General features: G+C 37.5%; 1 protein-coding gene across 3 annotated transcripts in view; it reads left to right on the top strand.

Moving 5' to 3' along the window:
- The window catches only part of TMEM17 (transmembrane protein 17), a 50,976-nt gene extending 30,479 nt beyond the window's left edge, over positions 1–20,497 (top strand). Inside the window, exons 1-4 of one of the 3 annotated variants that reach the window (XM_007439565.3) lie at positions 14,218–15,428; positions 16,097–16,200; positions 16,500–16,613; positions 19,675–20,497. In XM_007439565.3, coding sequence (XP_007439627.1) covers positions 15,317–15,428; positions 16,097–16,200; positions 16,500–16,613; positions 19,675–20,028 — 684 coding nt within the window. In that variant the 5' untranslated portion in view covers positions 14,218–15,316 and the 3' untranslated portion in view covers positions 20,029–20,497. The other 2 variants (XM_025174006.2, XM_088134005.1) reach the window with 2 other exon arrangements.
- The last annotated feature ends 785 nt before the right edge of the window (positions 20,498–21,282 follow it).

Raw genomic sequence — 21,282 nt, 5'->3', positions numbered from 1 at the left:
GGGAAGCATTTCTAGGCCTACCAGGAGTTGAAATGTGTGCCTCTCAGCTATTCTCAGCATATTCTGCACATTAATATATGATCAACTAGGTAAGGTATAATTGTGTGCTGCTTTAATATAATTTAAATATATGTAATATACTTTAAACCCATGGCAAGCAAAATATTTGTAAAAAACTGGAAGATGGAGAGTAAGGGTAAAAAAACAAATTATTAGGAAAAAGAGGAAAAAAGAAAAAGAAAATTGAAAAAACACAAAGGGAAAAGGGAAAAAGGAAACAAACTGAATTATATATAAGAAATCATTCAGCCTAATTTTTGAATACACCATTAAACCTTGATCATATGGAATAATATTGATCAGTCCTTTCATTACACTGATAGCCAATTCATAAACAGAAAGTAAACATATATCAGCTTAATTTGTACTGTCTTTCCATAATGAAGTGTAATTATTTTTGCTGCCTTCCCCATGTTCTGTAAATCTGCAATCTTTCATATAGTGATAATTCCACATTTTGATAAAGATGTGATGTGAGTACATTCACATCTTTAAATTGTATTATATTTGCAACACTATATAAACAAACATAGATATTGAACCAAAATGGGAAAATAGTGAGACAAGCCCTTATCATGTATCTATCGCCTCAACCCATTTTATACTTCCAATGTAAGGATGCTGATTGACAATTCTTTTAAACATTCTCTTGGGTGTCCAAAATGTGAAAAGAATTGAATTATTCTCATTTTAAGAGGGACTACTTATCTTTAGACTAACTAATGGTGTGATCATAAAGGGTGCCTCTCAGAGGGTAAAAAGATTACTGCATAGTTTACTTGAGTTTGTTGCGCTCAAGCTTCTCAGTATATACCAACTGGATTTTAAGTAAAGACAAAGATACAGTTATTACTGTTTGCTTTGTACAACCAGGTGCTATCTGAAATGTAATCATAAAATGAAATGGAAAAATCCAGGACATAAGTGGTATGAAACAACAGAGCAGTACAACAGTGAATTTTGTGAGAACAAACAGAACAGCTCCACTCTGAATACAAATACATAATTCATTTCCAAAATGGATAGAGAACATCGCTCTATTGTTAATGGAGTTTAGAGCACTGAAGTCCTAAGGATTCCAAGAAGTTTTTAAGAAAGTCTTAACATTATCACAAAGATAAGCAGCTGATCAAAACCATTAGAGAATATATTACTAGGGGCAAAGTAGTCCTTGGGCCAGCTGCAACCATTATAAACACAAATATTGTTCAAACACGAACCACAATGTTCTTCTGGGGTGCTGTGAACATGTTTCTTCTATCTCTGAATCAGCTATCTCTGAGACTGTGCATTCTAATGGCTTAGCTTTTTGCGGGGGGATTATGGAATGGTTACTCTGGATGATCCTTTCCTATGGTGACTTACGTGGGAGACTTCAAGGCTTGATTAAAAAAAAAAAAATTAAAAAACACATTCCAGTGCTACTTAATATCTAATGAAGCAATTAAGTAAGGAGTTGGCTGTTATTAATAAGCTGACACCCTACTGTTTACTTCTCAAAATAAGCAACTACGGAAGAACTAGTTATTTGGTAGATGGAGAGGAAAACGTTGAAGGTGAGTGCAGAGACAAAGGTGATGCAAGTTAGAATGACCAGATGAGCTGCAGATATAATCAGTGTTATCTGTTCAAGCAAATAATTTAGAAATACTCAGGATACAAATCTGTTTGTTGAGAAACAGGTTGGAGGTATAGCACCATGGCTTTTTTTAAACTCTTCATTTAGTAGAAAGATTTACTTTCCTTTTGGACCTTGCTATGTAGATCCATACTTCCATAACTTCTGGTTGCTTATTGTAATGTACTTTGACAGAGCTGTCCTTGAAGACAATTCAGAACCTTCAGCAGATACAAAATGCAGCTGTTCAGCTCTTTTTGGCTACAGGAAAGTGTATCTATATTCTGCCCCCTATTTATCATGCCGATTCTGGGTTCAAATCCACAGATTAATTTTAGCCTTTCAGACAACACAAGATCTGGAATGTAAGCAAACAAAATATGTTTTTTACTACATGTGAGTCCATTCCACCACTCATACTAAGTTAAAGAACACTGCTTGCTGCTTTGTCCTTGCTGCAAGTGAAACTTACAACTTCTTTTGCCTCTTTGCTAGGTTCCCAGAAAGGAAATCTATCCTCTTCAATCAGTATTTGGATGAATTGTTCCCATCTGCTATTCTGAAATGCCATCTCTTTTGACTGAATTGTTTTGTTTTAGAGGAGTCTTAGTATAGGCTTATTCTAAGATGATGATTAACAACCACTTGAAGCTGCCAGGAAAAAGCGTCCATAAATGGTTTAAACAAGCAAACAAATTGTATCTTTTTCTCATTCACTGTACTAACTGTCAGTTGTTACTGAAGGCTGAACTACAACGGAGCTCAAATGTCACTGGGCTCATGCTGTTTTTTAATCTGCTTCTTTTCATTTGCTCTTGCAATATTTGACAAATGATGGTGTCTAAATTTATGCAGTAGGCCTGAGGGAAAAAACATCACTTGGTGCCTCCTCCCTTTCATGACAAGACAGGGCAGTGGAAGCGTCCTCTACCTCAAGCTTCTCTTGTTCCACCTTTGAGCTTCTAAGGGATTGGTGTGTGGTAGATGATCTTCCCTCTCACCTCACGCCATGTTCTCTGCCCTTCTCAGAGAAGCCTAGGGGGTGGAAAATCTTAGGGCTAGGGCAGGCATCCAGGAGGCATATCTGAAACTTATATGCCTCTGAGCTTCCCATCTGCAGTGAAACTAGAAATAACATAAGGTTATCCTTAGAAAAATATGCTGATTATCTCTAGGCAGCATATTTTTTCTAAGAATGGCTTTATGTCATTTCTAGTTTCTTTCTAGGTGGAAAGAGATGCTAAGCTTCTCAGTTATAGTATCTTTTCCTCCATCAGGATAAACTGAAACTTTCAGATTTCTTCTTTTATCAAAAATATAGGCTAAAAATGGCTTCCTTGCTCTGTAGGAAAGAGTAGCAGATTTATGCTTACTAATATGACATTCTATAATTCAGCAGCTTTCCCCAACTCAGTACTTTGCCTCTACAAATGAATCTATACTGATTTTCATAACCGCTAATTTGCCTACCAGAACACTGTTTCTTTAGACTGCTTCAGAGAGGAAGAACTTGCAAAATGTCATGGTTGGTTGATTGCTTCCTGTGAGCAAGCAGAAGCAGTGGTAGAAATTGTAGAAGCAATACAAGGCAGCTGGTTCCCAAGGTGTGGCCTCCCTGAGCAAGTCAGTATGAAGAAGTAACAGGAATCTGGTAACAGAGTTCAGCAGGGATGGAGATCTCTAACAATGTTAAAAAATAAAGTGTGTTAGAGTGCACCTATATGCTCTGGAACTTTGAAATGAAGAGTGTTTTTCACTTTATATTTTATATGGATATCCAAATACAATGACTTGCTCCATAATAATGGTTGAAAAAGACACCTGCCTATTGGAATTGCTTATTTTTTTAATGGAATAATCAAAAGCAGGGGCTCATATTCCCTAATTCAAATTCTTTGTCTTTGATGGAATAATGTAACAATGTAAAAGCCAAACTAGACAAAGCATTAAATATCCTTTATATTTTATTAATAATGAAAGTGGCATTAGGGTCTAAATATATTACATGCACAGATTTCTCAGAGTCATGAGATAAATGCATACTTTTCTATCTGAAGGCAAAATGTAAAGCAAGTACGAAGTGATTTTTCTAGCTCTATCCCATTCATAAGCAAAGCAAGACCTATGGAGTTTGATGCCATTTACTCTTCAATAAGTGTGGACAGGACTGTAATCTTAAGAAGAAAAACGTCTGGTTGTGTTATATCAATTGTATATTTGGGGGGGGGGAAGAAACAAAACAAGAGGGCTCATTAATATAACATTCTATAGACCTATGTGCAACAAACACAGTTACTAGTTTGCAAAGTGTGTGAATGATGCTTCCTGTTTCCTGTTTCTGAAATAATTAATGCCCAAAGTGGGAATCGTGTGAGCCACCCAAAGAATCATTTTAAGTTCCAGTTTGAAGTGGAAAAATCATTTGATTTTGCTCAAGACTGCCTTATGGAGGTTCACAGATGCTTTGGTTTTTAGTCAGACCATTCAACATTGCTGCTTTTTTGTGATTTCGCTGAAAGACAAGATCTTTAAAAATATATATTCCAACTGGAATCTGAAATTATTTCAGACTCACCAAAGATAAGAATGTAAACCCGGTAATTTGCATGCATATGAACTGGCCCTGATACACACAAGCAGCAATAGCCCTGCATTTTTACCTTGGAAAAAGACCACATATACTGCCAACTTCCCACAAGGACTCTAGGCCCATTTGAAAGCAATTCCAGAGACATGCTCTGTTCAAAAGTCGAAGCTATTTGCTTTTGGCTAGCTACACTGTATTTGAAACAATAAAACCAGTGTATTCTTTTTAAGGCTGAGATTATGTGGATCTTGTGCACAATTCATTTCCCATTCATAGGAGCGCTTGCCTTTCAGTTCAAACTATCTGCTCCTGATCAGCTGAAGAGAGCTGATAGCTCTGTAGGTCCCCATCACAGGAAGTGCTCAGATTATTTTTGCATATGACCAAAAAGCTATACATAGGATGAAGAAAGAATGGGGATGCAAGCCATGTTTACATTTGCTGTTTGCCTGAATTGGGATGAGAGGATATTTATTACTCTAGGACCTGCAATAAATAAAGAAATGACTTAATGAAGTTTTTTAAGGATAGCAGAAGTGAAGATTATGCTCAACTTACTTTTGCAATATTGGGGAGTGCAAAGTATGGTGATACAGAAACTCCTAAGAGAGCAGGTAATGCAGATTTGTTTCAAAATGGGGGAAAAAATTATTTTGGAGAAAATTCAGTGAGTAGGTGTTACTTTCATGCTTAAGGTAAAATTAAATGTCACATTTGAGAATGTTATTCAGATCAGAAGAATTTCAAACTGATGAATTTGGAAGATCAGTGCAGTAATTCACTAGTATGGGGTTATATTTGTTAATATGGGATGAAGTAAGAGTCTTTAATTGGTTTTTCTTTTCCAGTTTCTTTAACTGGCATCCAGAGTTATTCCAGAAATAAAAAGGCAGTTTTGCTAAGCTGGAAATAATGCTTCATTTATTTATATGAAGGAACTTGACTTATATTTAGAAAAAAGAAATTTTAACTTTTTTTTTTTTCACAAGTCCCTTCCCAGAAATGGTCACCTTGTGGTTGCTACAAATAGGGATTGGTTTACATGGTCAATATACCCATCAATGTATCAATTACTTCATTTTCAGAATACGTGATGCAATCTTTTTTCCTGTTGCTATTTTCTGTGATTTTATGAGGCTTCTTTTGCACATCGCAATTTCCATAGGCTGGTTAGTACAATGGGTGTCAGATGTAACATCTATCATTTTTACCTGCAGGAAGCTATTGTGTGCATGAATGCTGCTGCTAGGAAAACATGCCCAGTGATAATTGGAGCCTGCAATTGCAGTATTATCAGTTGCCAAAAATATTTGATCCTAAAATATATTGTTTTTTTGATAGCAGGAAGGAAGTAATCTGCCACTGAGAATTCTTTTCTTTCTTTTTTAACTTCCCAGTCTAGCCTACAGCCCTAAAGTTTCCTGGTGGTTTCTTATCCAAGTACTATCCAGGGCCAACCCTGCTTAGCCTATTCTTAGATCAACCAAGGTTGTCTGGATATTGCCAAATACATCTGCCAATTCTCTTGTGGTTATAAAACCATGCCTTCTACTTGTGTTATAAATGTTATAAACACTCTGAGTTACATTGCTGGTCATATGCCTACAGAACAGTGATTGGCTTTGGAAATCACTGAACCTCACCTCTGCCACTATGTCATGGAATGACTGACAGGATGAAAATTAGACAGGATATTAGAGCATATCCTATTAGCTATTGAGAACAGATTCCCTAACATTCCTGGACTGCAGATTTTTGGGATGAAAAATAATTTTTGAAGTCAAATATTTAGTATTTTATCTTTGTTAGAGCTTGCTTATAGCCAAAAAACCAGGTTTTGTTTGGAGAAGCCCAAGAGTCTTAAGTTAGAATGTTCTTTGGTTAGCCATGAGGAAGTGAAGTTATTCTGCCACGGGGCTTTTTGAAGAATTAACTTGAGCAACAAGTGACAGTCACATTTGTACCTCTAGAAAAACAAAACTTGTCCCTGGTTTTACTCTGGTCTTAGTAGGGATTTGCAAAATTGGACCCTTTTTGACTGCATGACTTCTACAATAACCACAGATTAGTGCTCCATAGATCAGATAGTTCAGAGCCTAGGCTTTGCCAGAATATACTCATTGCCAGTATGGGTAGTAAAACATAGAGTGGTTTCATCACACAATAGGCATGGAGGGGAACAGATCTCAGCCATCTGGACCTAGACATTGAGGTCTGGAAATAGATTCCAAGATGATCTAATTGGTTGATTGTGGTGCTATCAATTTTGTATGAATGATAGTGAAAGACAGGACCTTTTGAAAATACCATAATTTTGTTTTTTTACTACTGATGGTAAGGTTGCCTTTTTACAGTATGATGTAAGAGCCCAAAGGAATTGCTTCATGCCAACTTGAGGACAGAAAAAATGGGAACATCATCCACATATAGAAGGACTGAAACTCATCTTTTAGCTAACATAAGGAGATGGTATTTCTTTTTTGATATGGCAGTTACCATAAAGTTAACATAAAAGTTGAATAAATTCATGACCAAAATATAATCCCGTTTCACCCCCTTTGGGATTGATATTGGGGGGAAAGCACAATGTGATCTCACATGGCCACACTGAACATGCATGATGTTAGCAGATTTGCATTTTGAGAACTTTTCCCCAATAATAAAAATCACAGTTGCATCTTATGACCTAAAGTAATGTTCACTGGGACCAGGAGATAGCAGGGAAGGGGCATCGCAGTCAGTCCATCCAACAGAATGGAGATACATGCAGATTACTGACTTGATCTGGGCCAAAAAACAAAGAGTAAAACTTATGAACTGTGATTCTTAGACATCAAGCAAATGAATTTTGAACTGGTATTTTACAATCATATCTTAAAATAAATGAAGTATTATTTTTGTCACATTATCTGCCATTCATTCACCATCTACTGAATGTACAGAAAGAAATTACACCAGGTTTTAAAAAAGATTAAGAAGCTGAGGTCATGGGTGGTTGAACAATTGTCTTCAGGACCATAGGGATAGATTAAATTTAGCCCAGCCCTACTTAGTTAAAATTCTGAGGAATTGAGCCCCATCGCTGCATGGTATACTATAAAAGTCACCCTTCCAGAAACTGCTCTCAAATTTTTGAAGACCTAGTGTTTTGCACTGGCACATTTAGCACTGCATCTAATTTTGCATTAAGGATCAGTCAATGCTGTTCTATTCTGCAGTTTTTAATCATCTGCAGTTCTGGTATTGCTGGCAAAAGTCATAGGGAATTTAAATTTCCACCTTGGGGCTGTTTTGTTTGAGCAGCTCAGGCGTTCATAGCAACCATGATAATCAATGGGCCTTTCCAACTGGTTACAGAGTCAACACGTGATGCTGGTCACATGCTCAATTTGGTACTTTGTTGGGATCGGAATTATTCTGTGCCTTGGGATACCCCAATTACTGGGGATGGATCACTATCTTATTAAGGATGGATTTGTGGCTATTCCTCACTCTGAAGGGATAGTGAACTTATTAGGACAGTCTGCCTAGAAAAATAATTGGATGCAATTGGATTCCAAAAGGATTTGGAAGTGTTTAGAACTGGTTCTACCAGTCATTCTCTCAATGTCCTGGCTGATACCTGCAAGAGAAAGCTTGCTAGGGTGATCAACACAATTTTTCCTAAGCACTCTCTCTGACCCTCTTCTAAGGTGCTCTGGTAGTACACAGATGAACTGTGGGAGCTGAAGCAGCAAGATAGACTACTTGTAATGGGAAGAAGGACTAACCTTGAGGAACAGGAGAAGAAATCTGAGTCCAGGATAGAACTGTAATCCAAGCAAATGTCCCAAAGACTCTCCCTTCTTCTCATGAAGACGAAGGAGGGAGGGGGGAAGAACATTCAGAATTGCAAGATTCTGTTACTGTAACCTTATCATAAAAGTAGTATTAGCATTCATGACTTTGATTTCCTAGTTGGCTCTACCTTGGAGAGCAGACACTACTAGACTGCAAGAGGAGGAAGTCCTGATTCAAATCTGATAAGGGACAGCATAAAGCCCATTTGAAGGCTTACTCTGCAGTCATACAAACAACAAAGCATTTTCCCCCTTTATATATTGCATCTGCAAGCTCATTATCTGAATTATTTTGGGAGGGGCTCACTGTATCCCCACCTCTTTCTCCCAGAGTTTTATTACAGAACTTAGAAGTTTATTGTAAAGCTTTCAGTGTTTTTTAATGGATAAAAAACTTTCATATTCAGATCAGACTGGATGCCACCCTTGATACAGAGCCAACTATGGGAGTCTATAGTAACTCCTCTAGACTAAATCAATTTCAATTTGTGATACCTGAGGATGTGAACTAGCTACTTGGAGTGGTATATCCCAACACTTGTCTTCTGGATCTCTGCCCAACATATCTTACAATTTTTAGCCAGGAGGAATTAATTAATTAATTAAAAAGCCTTAATTCACAAATGCCTTTCTGAGGGAGGGCAAGATGCCTCCTTTAAAGGAGGCAGTTATCAGGTATCATCTTAAGAAGCTTGCCCTCAAGTCCTCAAAGATGAGTAATAATAGGCCAGTCTATAATTGATGCAAGATAATAAAGAGAACAGTGTAGAGTTGATTACCTGATGTGGTCTGTCTAGTGGGGCTGACAATTGCAGCTTCTCAACCGCAAACAGTTCTGCAGGAAGCAGCTTATCTGAATCCCTCATTTCAAACATTCTTCAGGACAGGTACAGATTGAGGCTGCCTTGGTTGGTCTAATGGATGATCTTTATCTAGAAATTGACAGTATGATTCTATTGGTTCTTCTTGACCCCTCAGCAGCTTTTGATACCATTAACCATGGTATCCTGCTGCATCACATGAGAAATTGGAATTAGGAGCCACTGCTTTCCAGTGCCTGCCTGCAGCCAATAATGGACTGCATGTGGGATAATAAAACAAAACTAATCAGACAGTGGTTCTCTTCCCATCTCTCAGGTAGATTTCAGGTGATGTTTCTTGGAAAAAACTGCTCAATACAGGAGTTACTATATGGTGTTCCTTAGGGGTCCATCCTGTCCTCAATGTTTTTCAATACCTACATGAAACCACTGTGGAAGATTTGGAGCTGGGTGGTATAAATATGCTGATGACACCCACATCTTAAGGAAATGGTGTAGCTCTGCAGATGTCTGCCTGCAGTCAATAATGGACTGGATGAGGGATAATAAAACAAAAGTAATCAGACAAGACAGAAATGCCAATTATGAGGGGCCATAATTCCAGAGAGGTGGTAGTTCTGCCTGTTCTAAATGGGATTGTACCTTTCCAGAAGCAAGTATGCAGACTGAAGCTATTTTTGGACCCAAATATGTCTCTGGTTTCCCAGAATGAGGAAATGGCCAGGAACACCTTTATCAGCTTCAGCTGATATCCCAATAGCATCTCTTCTGGAACATAATGATCTCTGTATGGGACTGCTTTTGTGTCTAGTCTGGAAAGTCCAGAAGGTATAAAAATTGGCAGCCAGTTTGGCCTCAGGAAGAATACAAAGAGACCATATAAAACCTGTGCTTAAAGCACTGCACTGGCTGCCAATTCATTTCTGGGTAAAGTACAAAGTGCTGGCCATTACTTTTAAAGCTTTATATGGCTTAGGTCCAGACTGTTTGAGAAAATGCCTTCTTCCATATGAATCTTCACACTTTTTGAGATCATCAGAGGAAGCTGGAACAAGTTTTTCTGGCAGCCTTTCAGGACTAAGTCTTCTCTGTTGCATCCCTGGCTCTTTGAAAGGCACTTCAGGCAGAGTTCAGGAGTCTAACATCTATATTCACTTTAAAAAAAACCTTAAAAATATATCCTTTTTAAACTGTTTTGAACTGTTAATTTTAATTATTAATTCTGCTTGTTTTACTTTTTGTTTTAATTGCTGTTTTAACTGTTTTAACATCTCACAATTCAATTTTTTGATGGAGGACTTTGGAAGTTGGTGTATCAAATTAATAAAATAAACAAAGGTTTTTAAAGGCTATGTTTGTTGCTAGAAAATCTTCAGATTATGAGTTAAATGCAGTAACTAAAAATTAGCTTCTAAGTATTACTCTACATCAGTGTTTCTCAACTTCATCAACTTTAAGATGTGTGGACTTCAACTCCCAGAATTCATACTGGCTGGGGAATTCTGGGAGTTGAAGTCCACACATAAAGTTGCTGAGGTTGAGAAACACTGTTCTACATAATTCATAATACAGAAACATCTGGAACCCTGGAAGATCTGTTTTGAAAATCCAGCTGAAATGGCTTATATATCTTTGACTCTTACAGAGACAGGTTGGAATTAGAATAATAAAAACAGATTCTCATTGACAGGGCTCTTTGTTTTGTAGATGAATGTTTTCAGCTTCCATAAATGGCTATCCCACAAGCCTTGAGAAGCTTGCAGTATTCTGTTTAAAAATGCTTTTCTTTTTTAGAAAAGAAATACAGCATTATACAGCAATATAATCAAAGACAGATTGACATCTAAATTGGGAGTATATCCTTAAAATTATATTTGTGACACTGAAGTATTTAAATTATTATTAACATTTTTGTACCAACCCTCAGTAACATTGAGCTAAGGAACAGCAAGACGGTTACTAACATCATGGTAAATAGCATATATTGTATAACCCTTGTGTATTATATGCACCAAATCAGAGTACATGCAGAAATATATCTTCAGATAATTCTAGTAAAACATACTATATTTTCTGAGCCAAAGTATGCAGTGGCTGTTAAAATGTGAATGACATAAGCATGACTGTCTAACAAAGTGGTCTTCAAAATACGCTGTTGGAATGAACCCCATTTCCCTTCTAATACTTAATAGTGATGGGGTGCTTTGAAAAATATGCTATCGTGAAATCCTGTAAGCTAACAAAATGACCTTAATGTTGCTCTGGCAGTAGGATGGCAAGCTGATTGACCATCTTTTAAAAAATATACAAACTATGATAATTATCATTTGCTATAATTTTTTTGCTTTGATTACTAAAGAACAGTATAATCAAAAGTCCATGAGTCATCTACTCTGAATATCTGTACAGAAGGGGAAAATTTAATAGGTACAGAACCACTATTAAGCACTAATTCAAATGCAGTGATTTTTTTTTCTTGTAAGAAGTAGAAATCTAAAGATGTATCATTTTAGTACTCATGTTCATTCATAATTATGTTTTTATTTTTATTACAGCAATTTATATGCCACCCAATTCTGAAAAAGCTCTAAGCAGGCTCCTCTTTAACAAAATGTTATATTGGCACCAAGGATCATTATATTTTTGAATCACTTTGTGTGAGATGGGTGGCTCTATAAATATGATAAATAATAATAATAATAATAATAATAATAATAATAATAATAATAATAATAATACTTTTTGCATTGGTTTCTCTACTTCCTACTTTCTCTATCTTTGAGTGAAAGAAAAGACCATTTTTATAAACTATGAACTTTAAGATGTGTAATATTATAGCTTACTGCCTGTCTATCTGATGCAAGAATGTACTACAGGTTGTCCCCATTTAGAAATTGCCTTGTTTAGCAACTGTTTGCAGTTATGACAGTGATGAAAAAGTAACTTTACAACCAATTCTTGCATTTACAACCTTTGCAGGTCTGTAAAGCAAATGAAAGCTGAAGGATGATTGTAAGCACAGTCGGTTTCACTTAGCGACTGCTTTGCTTAATGGCCGAGTTGCCAGTACCAATTGTGGTCGCTAGATGAGGACTACCTGTGTAACTTACTCACACAAGTTACATGTTTTGATGAATTAACTCCAGAACCTGCTCCACCAAGCTACAGTCTCCCTTTCCAGTTGCAGCTCCAGCCACTGGTTCTCAATCTCTCTTAGAATCAGAAAACCATTGTGAACAGAATTATCAGCTGCCCAATGGTAATGCTAGTTCTCTTCTGAACAAAAAATTAAGTTGTCTTGTGGTAGATTCTGGTGAAACATTAAACCATTGGCTTGGCTACGCTTAAGTGGATGCTTGTGTTTCTAGAATGGCAAACATAAGAACTGCAGAAAGATTTGTATATGATTTGGTTACGTTACAATGCATCTAACATTTATGGCCCTGCACTGCTGCCAAACATCCCTAGGACCTAAATCTGGGAGCACAGCCAGTGCCTACTAATATAGCTGAACAAATGCAGGTTTGTTTTTTTTTAATCAGTATTCTTGTGTTATAAAAACCAAGAACAGACATTTGTTTTATTTGCAGAATGTATACATGAAAAAAATAATAGCAATTCAATGGACTAAGCATTTATTGTGCCTTCCCCATCTTAAAGCCAAAAGTGCAAACATATGGAGATTTTCATTTTATTTGCCTGTAACCATAATATTCAACAATGAACTATTAATAATAGAAGCTTATAATTAAGTTTGAGAGTAAAGCTGATTCATCAAAAAATATATTTAGAGTGTATTGGACTCCCCAAAGAATGTACTTGAAAGAATGACATCGGATTTTCTCTACTGGAGAAAATTTGAGGGATTTTTGACCCATATTATTTGGTCCTCTGAATTTTTGGTATCTTTTTGGAATAGTATTTTAATGTACTAAGTAAATTTATAGGGAAATCCCTCAACATTAGAGGTTTAATGTGATGTTGAATCTTATACCAAAACTCTGGAATCTGACTGTTTATGGGGAATTATGGTTGTACCACTCCTTAAGGGTAGCAAAATGAGTTATATTGAAAAATTGGAAAAGTGCTATTATTTCAGACTTAAGGATTGGCTTTTGGAAATGTGCAATTTATCTGTTTTGGAAAAGGCAATCTTTTCTATTGATCAAAGAATGAAGCAATATTTTTTAGCATTGATTTTATGATATTTTATAATACTGTAATACAGTGGTATCATTAGGCATTTTTTCCTCTTTTATGCAATTATAATATAGTATTATATGGAATGTTTTGTAAACCAGTGACTATCTATAGGTTTAATTTATTTGTTAGATCTTTAGTTTCAATCCTAACTCTAATCCCTTTTGTATTTAATTTGGTATATTTTGTTACGGTTTTTTGGGGAGGGGTGTCTTTTTTTCCCTTTCCCTTTTTATTTCTTGGATTGCTTAGTTTAATTTTGCTATTGTTACATATTTCAGTACTCCGTTTATATTTTGTAAACTTCTAAAATAAAGAATAAATAACTTACAATGAGTCCATCATAAAAATTGGAACCTTATGATCCTTATCTATATAAATATTGAAAGGTGCATTTAATTTTTTAAAAAAATTCTCTATGGCGTATTATATGCTCACCATGTAGCTGAATAGGAACCTGAAGAATGCATACTGCCAAAAAAAAAAAAAGAATGAATTTCAAATAAACATTCAGTTTACACACTGCACGTGCATGTAGTAAAGTGACCAAACAAAGCCTGAAACCCTCCTTGCCTATACTGGATAGCTTCTGCCCCACCTATTGCAGGGGTAGGTGTTCTGCGATGTCCTTGCCTTGTAAAGCCTGCTTTAGTTTGCAAGATGCGATTTTAAGCATTACTGATGCTTTTGTTTTAATTTAACTTATTTAGTTAGCCGGTGGAAGTTCAAGGGTTTTAGCAAAGAAAGGAAATCATACTCAGGTATAAAGCTATCAAGAACTACTAATCATGATGGCTACATATTATTTCCAGTATCTAAATGGCAGACTATCTAGACTTGCTGCTGAGCAAAATGAGCAGGAAAATGCTTTTATACTGTATGATGTGAGTTTCCCATGCAGTGGCCTTTTGTCTTTTTTCGTAACAGTATTTTTAGTATCTTTTAAATAATAACTCCTTTAGAATGGTACCTTTTATCAAGCTCCTAAGTATTATGCTCTAGACACAGAATGTGGGTTAACAAGACACATGGCATGAATGCATAGGACTCAAAAGGAACGCTGTTTCTATTCCTTTCTTACAGGTGCACTAGCTGGCAATATACCAGATCATTAGGTATAATTGCACACACAAGAGCTGCATCCATGCTAGGAAAATTCATCCTGTTTATCGCTTAGGTCCAAAATGGAGCAAACTACCGTCTCTATCTGATATACCACTGAGAGATTATCATTCAAAGCTGTGTTTTTGCAATATTTTGTACCTAGTTAAACATTCCGGAAGAAGGCAGTGGCAAATCAATTCTGTTCTATTGCCAAGAAAAATACATGGACACATCCATGAAGTCACCAGGATTCAAGCTCAACTCAAAAGGAGGTTTGTTTGTTTAGTACCGGAATGACTGAAGGCTGTGTTCCTACCTCGGCGGGATGATCACAGCAGCTGTCTGGTCTTAAAATTATTGCGGAACAATTCCGAAGGAATTCACTGTTTGCCTTAAGGTGCTTGAGCCAATGCAAACTATTTAAGAAATAAACTACCTTGCTAAAACTCGGGCATCAAATGCGACTTTGGCTGCAACTCCTCTACGCAGTCCCTTAGGAGTAAGGTTCAGTGAACTTTACTTGGCCAACTTTGAACTGCAAACGGTGCTGTTAGGAATCTTGTTTCCAATGTCCTGTTTACGGGCCACTTCTCTCTTTGGCTACACTAAGGACAACTGCAACTTCTCTTTAGGGTTCAACAGGATGAAATTGTGGCTGAACGCTCTGTCAGTCCGCGATGTCGTCAGGGGCAGCCCAGACACTTATTCTTCATAGCGCTTCTTCGCAAATGAAGCGAACCAAACGAATGCCTGCCAGCCTTTTATTTCTTCCTTCCGTTCCCGCTCCCAATTTTCTTTGCAAGCAAAACCAAGGCAGGAGACGCCTCGCCCAAAGAACACACCAGACAGCATCTATCTTTCTTCCTTCCTTCCTTCCTTCCTCTGCAAAAAAAGCAAGGCAGCCCTGAATGGAACGCCAAGGGCGGACCCTCCCTCTTGCCCGGTGTTGGGCGGAGCATCGGAACCGGAAACTGTGACCACGCGGCGATTCCCCCGGGGACGGGGCTTGTACTGACGTTGCGTCAAGAAGTTCGGCTACACCCCGTTGCCTTAGCAACGGCTCTCAGGCGGCCATCCGCGTTGCCCCATGTCGTTGCCGGAGCCGGTGAGAAGGCGGCTGAATTCCTTCAGCCGAACTGTTTTTACGGATAACAACCGCACGGGACCCGAGAACAGAGGCGACGCGAACCATATTCCGGGTGAGGGAGCGGCGGCGGCGTTGTGCCAGGCTGCCAGCTACAAAGATGGCGGCGGCGGCACCGTCGCCACCCACGCGGTGGCCGCTGCGGAGCTGCTGCCAGACTTCCTGGTAATGCCTGGAGGGACCGCGAGACCGTCAGCCGTGGCGACGCATCCCGGAGCGTCTGGGCTCTGGAGAACGTTTTAGTTCAAGGATAGTCCTTGTTTCAAACCACCCCACCCTCCAAACCCATTCTTTTAAAGTATATTAAATATTCAGTCGTTCCTTTCTTTCTCTTAATACGTCACTATTGCCAAAGGGACCAGCTGGAGTGGCGGTGCCCTCAGCACGTAAAGCAGAAGATAACCTCTGTACTGCAGCACGGGATGCGAACTAAGGATAATGACAGTATTTGGTCTAGAAGAGCAACTACCTCTTACAGAAAATTATTGCCGTGTGGGGCACGTTATACAACCAGAGGGCAAATGCAGCTATTTTCCCCTTCAGCTCTGCAGGCCAATGCAGTTAGGTATACAGAATGGCAGTTCCTTATAAGCCATTGTTTCAGCACAAACCTGTAGATATGTGTTGAGGTCTGTGGGGTCTAGAGAGTAACTCTCCCTGCCAGCAGAGTATGCAATACCTCTCGGATTCCTCACGGCTGCTTTCCTCTCTTTGCCTCTTCAGATAATGAAATAGTCTCCAGTTTGCCCTTACAGATGTCCCTGTATTTCAACCTGTGGTTCTTCCCTTTTTGGTGGGCAAGCAGTATTGCCATGTTGCAGCTGAAGGTAAGATCTGAAGGCAATAGATGCGCCACCATTTTGAGTTTTGTTATTCTTGTTTCTTGACACCTTTTGTAAGGGAGATTGGTTATTGCTTTTTACCACGCTCCTGTAATTATGCAAAGAGATTTCCACTGAGAATATTCTGAGTGGTACATTTGATGCAGATGGATTGAGAAGTAGGTGAGTTTGCAGAAAATATCTGTACCTTCTCAGTGAGGTATGGTTTACAGAAAGATGACTTCACACATAAAATTAACTTGTCCAAGCAGAATATTTATTTTTCATTCTCTTCCCAATTCTAGTATTCAGTCTTACCAGACTACTACAAATTCATCCTTGTGACAAGCATTATATTAACATCTTTAATTGAGGTTATACGTCTGTACCTTGGATACATGGGAAATTTGCAGGAGAAGGTAAGTGTGCTTCACGTACTTAAGAACCATCTTTCTAAGCAAATGGATACAGTGCTTTGAAATAGACAAACATTGGAAAATGTATAGTTTGAATTCAGGGCCATCTTTGAGTTGAATTCATTCTTAATTCAGCCAGGTGTAGTAGCACTTAGCTGACCTTGGTTGATTTGAAAAAAAAAAAGTAAGCATGCCATTCCTGATTAACACTTAGATGAGAGACCACCAAGCTACTAAAAAGCTGTAGGCTAGCTAGGAAGTTGAAAAAACTTCCTGGAAGAAGGCAGTGGCAAACCATTTCTATTGTTGAGAAAATTGTATGTGCTCATATGAATATAGGGTTGAGCTTGATAGTGGTGTACAGTATGCATGTGTTCAAGAAGCTCACAAATGTAGACAGGAAGGCAGCAGTGTCTAGCAAACTGATGATGTCAACATGATGACATGTGATGACATCATTACACACATGTCATCATTACCCTTCGATATCATTGCCCTGGCAGAAAGGTAACATCTTTCTTCCTCTGTTGCTTGCTGATAGTTCAGATTTAAGGTATGCGTAACCACTGGTAGATCAATTCTCTATGAATTTGTCTAAGGAGCTAAAGTTTGACTATGCATTATGCAAAGAAGTAATTCCTTTTAGCAGTCCCAAATCATTCTGCATGTTTAATTTAGTTTAGTTTAGTTTAATCTAATCTAATTTAATTTAATTTAAATGTAATTAGTTGACCATCTTAAATGGCCCAAACAGAACTGTCTGTGGGTACATTAGGTCAGAGATATCTGCCCGCTCCACTCTGTCACCTAAGTGAAGAGACAAAGTCAGAAGTAGACGACCGCTGTCTCAGGAACCAACCAATTGTAAAGTCTTTTAGAGAGTTGAAAAGCCCTCAACAGCAGGCTGAATTTGCCTTTTTTTTAAACAGCAGCCACACATTCTGTTGACCTTGTCACTGAGCTATCTACCAGAGCCAAGATCCCTTTCCCAATCAGATCCTATTAGATGTATGAGCTGTTTGATTTTTTGAGTCAGGGTGCTCACCATCAAGTGCTTACGCTGCATTTGCTATTTAAAGAGCCATTCCCACAGTTTGGAGATTTTTTTTTTTAATTATCTTAAAAGTTCACTAGAATCGGCAAACGTTTAATACTCTAACTCCAGACCATACGTAAACAAATTTAAAAAATATCAGTCTCAGCATTCACTTTGACTGTCTCACAGTTCAAAAATGATCCATTTACTTTTACTGTTTCCTTTTCTTTAGCCAATTACCATTCTGTGAGAGCTGTGGTCCTCTTACCTCACAGTGAATTAATTTACTCAGATGTCTTTAATGAGGGATTTTGTCAGAGGATGTTTGCACATCCCTCTCCATATTCTTGTCAATACCTTTAAAATATTTATTTATTAAATTTACATACCATCTGACTTCTAACAATATGAATTCTATGGTAGGGAGATATATTGGATTTAAGCTAACTTGCTTATAACTTTCTGCATCTCTTCTTGATCCCTTTTTTAAACATTGAAATCATACTGATTTCCTTGAGAACAGAAGTATCAAACATAAAGAGAAGTTGTATATTTCCTATGTCTATTTCATATTTTTTCTGTAGTAACAGACTCAAAGCTGAACAAGTTCTGTTGGCTCTTTCAATATACAGGTTTGCTATTGTTCATAATTTCACAGCTGTGATGAGGCTTACTTAAATAAGAACGAAGTCCTCTAAATTCTTGAGATATATTAAGAGTTAATAATATACTGAAACAGTATTTGTAATGTTTAAAAGTGAAATGTTTAAAAATTAACATGGAACTAAAATGAAAATTATCTAAAGCGTCTGTGTGTGTGTATCTGTAAAACAAACATTAGCATTTTGGGGGGCGAGGACCACACTTGGTGTTTGAGGGCATACTAAGAGTCATGGAATTTGATTTCATTTACATTTAACATTAATTAAAATTCAATTTAAAGTTTTCTTCTAGTTAATATTTTTTCTTTTTCAGTCTCATTAAAAATCACAATTTATTAACAACCCTGAAGCTCTTTGGGGTCACTCCCAGACTTTCAGGGCGCTATACACAATGCTGGACTTCTGGTTGTGTAGCTTTGCTGTAGAACACAGATTAAGAAGTGGGCTGCACTGAACTCAGTGTGATTTAGTTCTGATTAAACATTTGTAAAAGTGCCCTGTTGATCTTCCATTAGGCCAGCATTTTGCCTATAGTTTCAATAGAAGTCTAAAATTGTGCTGTCCAATATAAGGTTTAATTAAATAAGGTCTTAATTATGTTGCCCATGTGCAGAATGTAATTTCCTGGTAAATGAAAAGAATAGTGCTAGGTTTTACAGGTAACATAGAATGTAATTAAATGTGTTGATTTCAAGGGCCTGCAGTTTGTATTCAGCTGTGGCCTTCATGTGTAAGATTGATGTATAACTATTTATATCTCTGTCCCCTCTAAGCCTCTTTGTCCTAGCTTTTGCTGAATTCTGCTTCCTCCTAGCCTCCAAGATTCTACATGATCAGAGCCTACTATTTCAAATCAGAGCCTCTGACACAGAGCAAGACTTTAAAGGAAGTGATTGATGGCATTTTCCATCTGCTGCTCTTAAGGGTAGCTAAGATGCAGTGCTTCCTGTTGAAATGAGACAAACTTGTATCTCATGACCCTTCCCCCATTGGCCTTCAGTCCTGTTTGTGTTTTCTTCCCCTGTCATTGAAATAATATAGAGAATGATGGCTGGCTGAGATGTCTGCCTGAAAAGTCTAAAAATGATGCTTCATTTCACTGACAGGATTGTCTTCAAAATCATAACAACCACAATTGAAAAGGAGCTTTTTCTGCAGAAGAAAAACATGAAATCTGATTCTTGCACTATAGCACCGAAAAACTGTCCAGACTTTGGATTTCTATCTTTCTGTGTTTATGTCTTGAACGCTGGTGTAGAAAGCCAGACCAATAGATTTTCTGTACCATTCGGTGCTCTGTTTGAATTGTCATGTTGATAGGTTAATATAATATGTTGATTCCTTTTTTTGTCCTCTCTTCTTATAGGTTCCTGAACTAGCTGGGTTTTGGCTCCTGAGTCTCCTTTTGCAAGTGCCCTTAATTCTTTTCCTACTTTTAAATGAAGGACTGAAGATTCAACCTTTGGAACGAGCAGTAAACATTATTTTTGTAGTATTTCTTGTCTTCCAAGTTATTTCTGCATTCCTTGCCCTCAAAAGAATGGTGAACCAACTGGCCACTCGTTTCCATCTTCATGAGTTTGACCGGCTAGATGCTCATCTTCCCTCTGATAACTTAGCCTGGCAAACAAGAAGACTGGAAGCTCCAGGGATTATGGGACAAAAAGTGGAAGAATTTCATTCAACAACTGGTGTTTGGGGATCTGCAGTGAGAGCTTGATGGGACACAGAGCAACCACACATTGATGCTCCTCTACTTGTTGCCTTAACTATGTGTGTTTTAGAGAATCTGATTTAGAAATTCACCTTGTTCTGGATAGTGCAAACTAAGAGGAGTGTTATCAACAAGATATTCACTGTAGACTGATTCTGATGCAGTGGGAAGTGCTAGGGAAAAAATTGCCATTGGATAGTACATCTGCCCATCTTTTGCAAGCATGATTTTTGAGCAGATACATCTTCCACCCATTCCTGCTTATGTTATCTATTTTATGGAATCCATATTGATATGGCCTTAATCTGTTATCCTTCAACATGTATTCATATCCGGACATTTTTCAGTGGAGAAAAAAATATGTTTGAATCAGCGTTCAGATTTCACAATCCTTTATGGACACCTGGAATGTGATTAAGGTTTTCTAAACAAAATTGGTTTTATTTTATTTGAAGATACTATGGGACTATTTTGTAAACAATAAACATTTTTAAAATACTCTTTTTAATATATTCCTGTTTTAACCTTTTAAAAACAAACTAGCATTTCTCACTGAAAGATGCTATGAGAATTACAGCCAAATATCTCCCAATGTTTATTGCTTTTCCAGAAATGGGGGAAGTCTTCATCACCTCTGTATAATTAAAAAGAGATTGAGTGCTGGGCTAGTCATAAGCAAGTTATATAATTATATAAAGTGAAGCCAAGACTTATTCATATACGTAGTATTGTTAGCTATGTTCAGAGAAGAACACTGTTAATAGCTCAACTATTTTCTGATAGAGTGCAAAGCATTTGAAAGAAGTGTTTTGCAAAATGAACTATTAAAAAAATTAAAAGTATTCACATCCCACCTTATTACAAGAACTAAAATCTTGGGAGAAGCATATAGAGTAGAATGCCCAAAATTTGACCCTATGGAAATATGTGGCCAAGCAAGCAAGTTAACTGAGATAAGGATGTTAACTTTGAAATCAGACAAGAACCAGATGACAGCAACCAGAGATAAAAAGTTAACCGCCATGCAGCAAGTCATGTTTGACTCAGTAACCTAATTGCCAACAAAAGGACAGCTGAGGTGACATATGATGAAATGCTGGCAAAGGATAAAAGGCACAGCCCTTTAAAGAAAACCTTTATTTGGCACCCTGCCATCAACATATGCCAAACACTCCTGTCTTCCACAACACCATGCGTCACCTGGCCAGTTCTGTAACAGAGCAAATGAGTATGTGCCTGTGTGCATGTATGCGTAATGCT

Source organism: Python bivittatus, unplaced genomic scaffold, assembly GCF_059951505.1.
Source record: "Python bivittatus isolate LINGU-HERP-01145 unplaced genomic scaffold, Pbiv_v1 ctg000020_np1212, whole genome shotgun sequence".
Lineage (NCBI taxonomy): Eukaryota > Metazoa > Chordata > Lepidosauria > Squamata > Pythonidae > Python > Python bivittatus.
The sequence above is the reverse complement of the archived record's forward strand: the minus strand, read 5'-3'. Positions and strand labels throughout refer to the sequence as shown.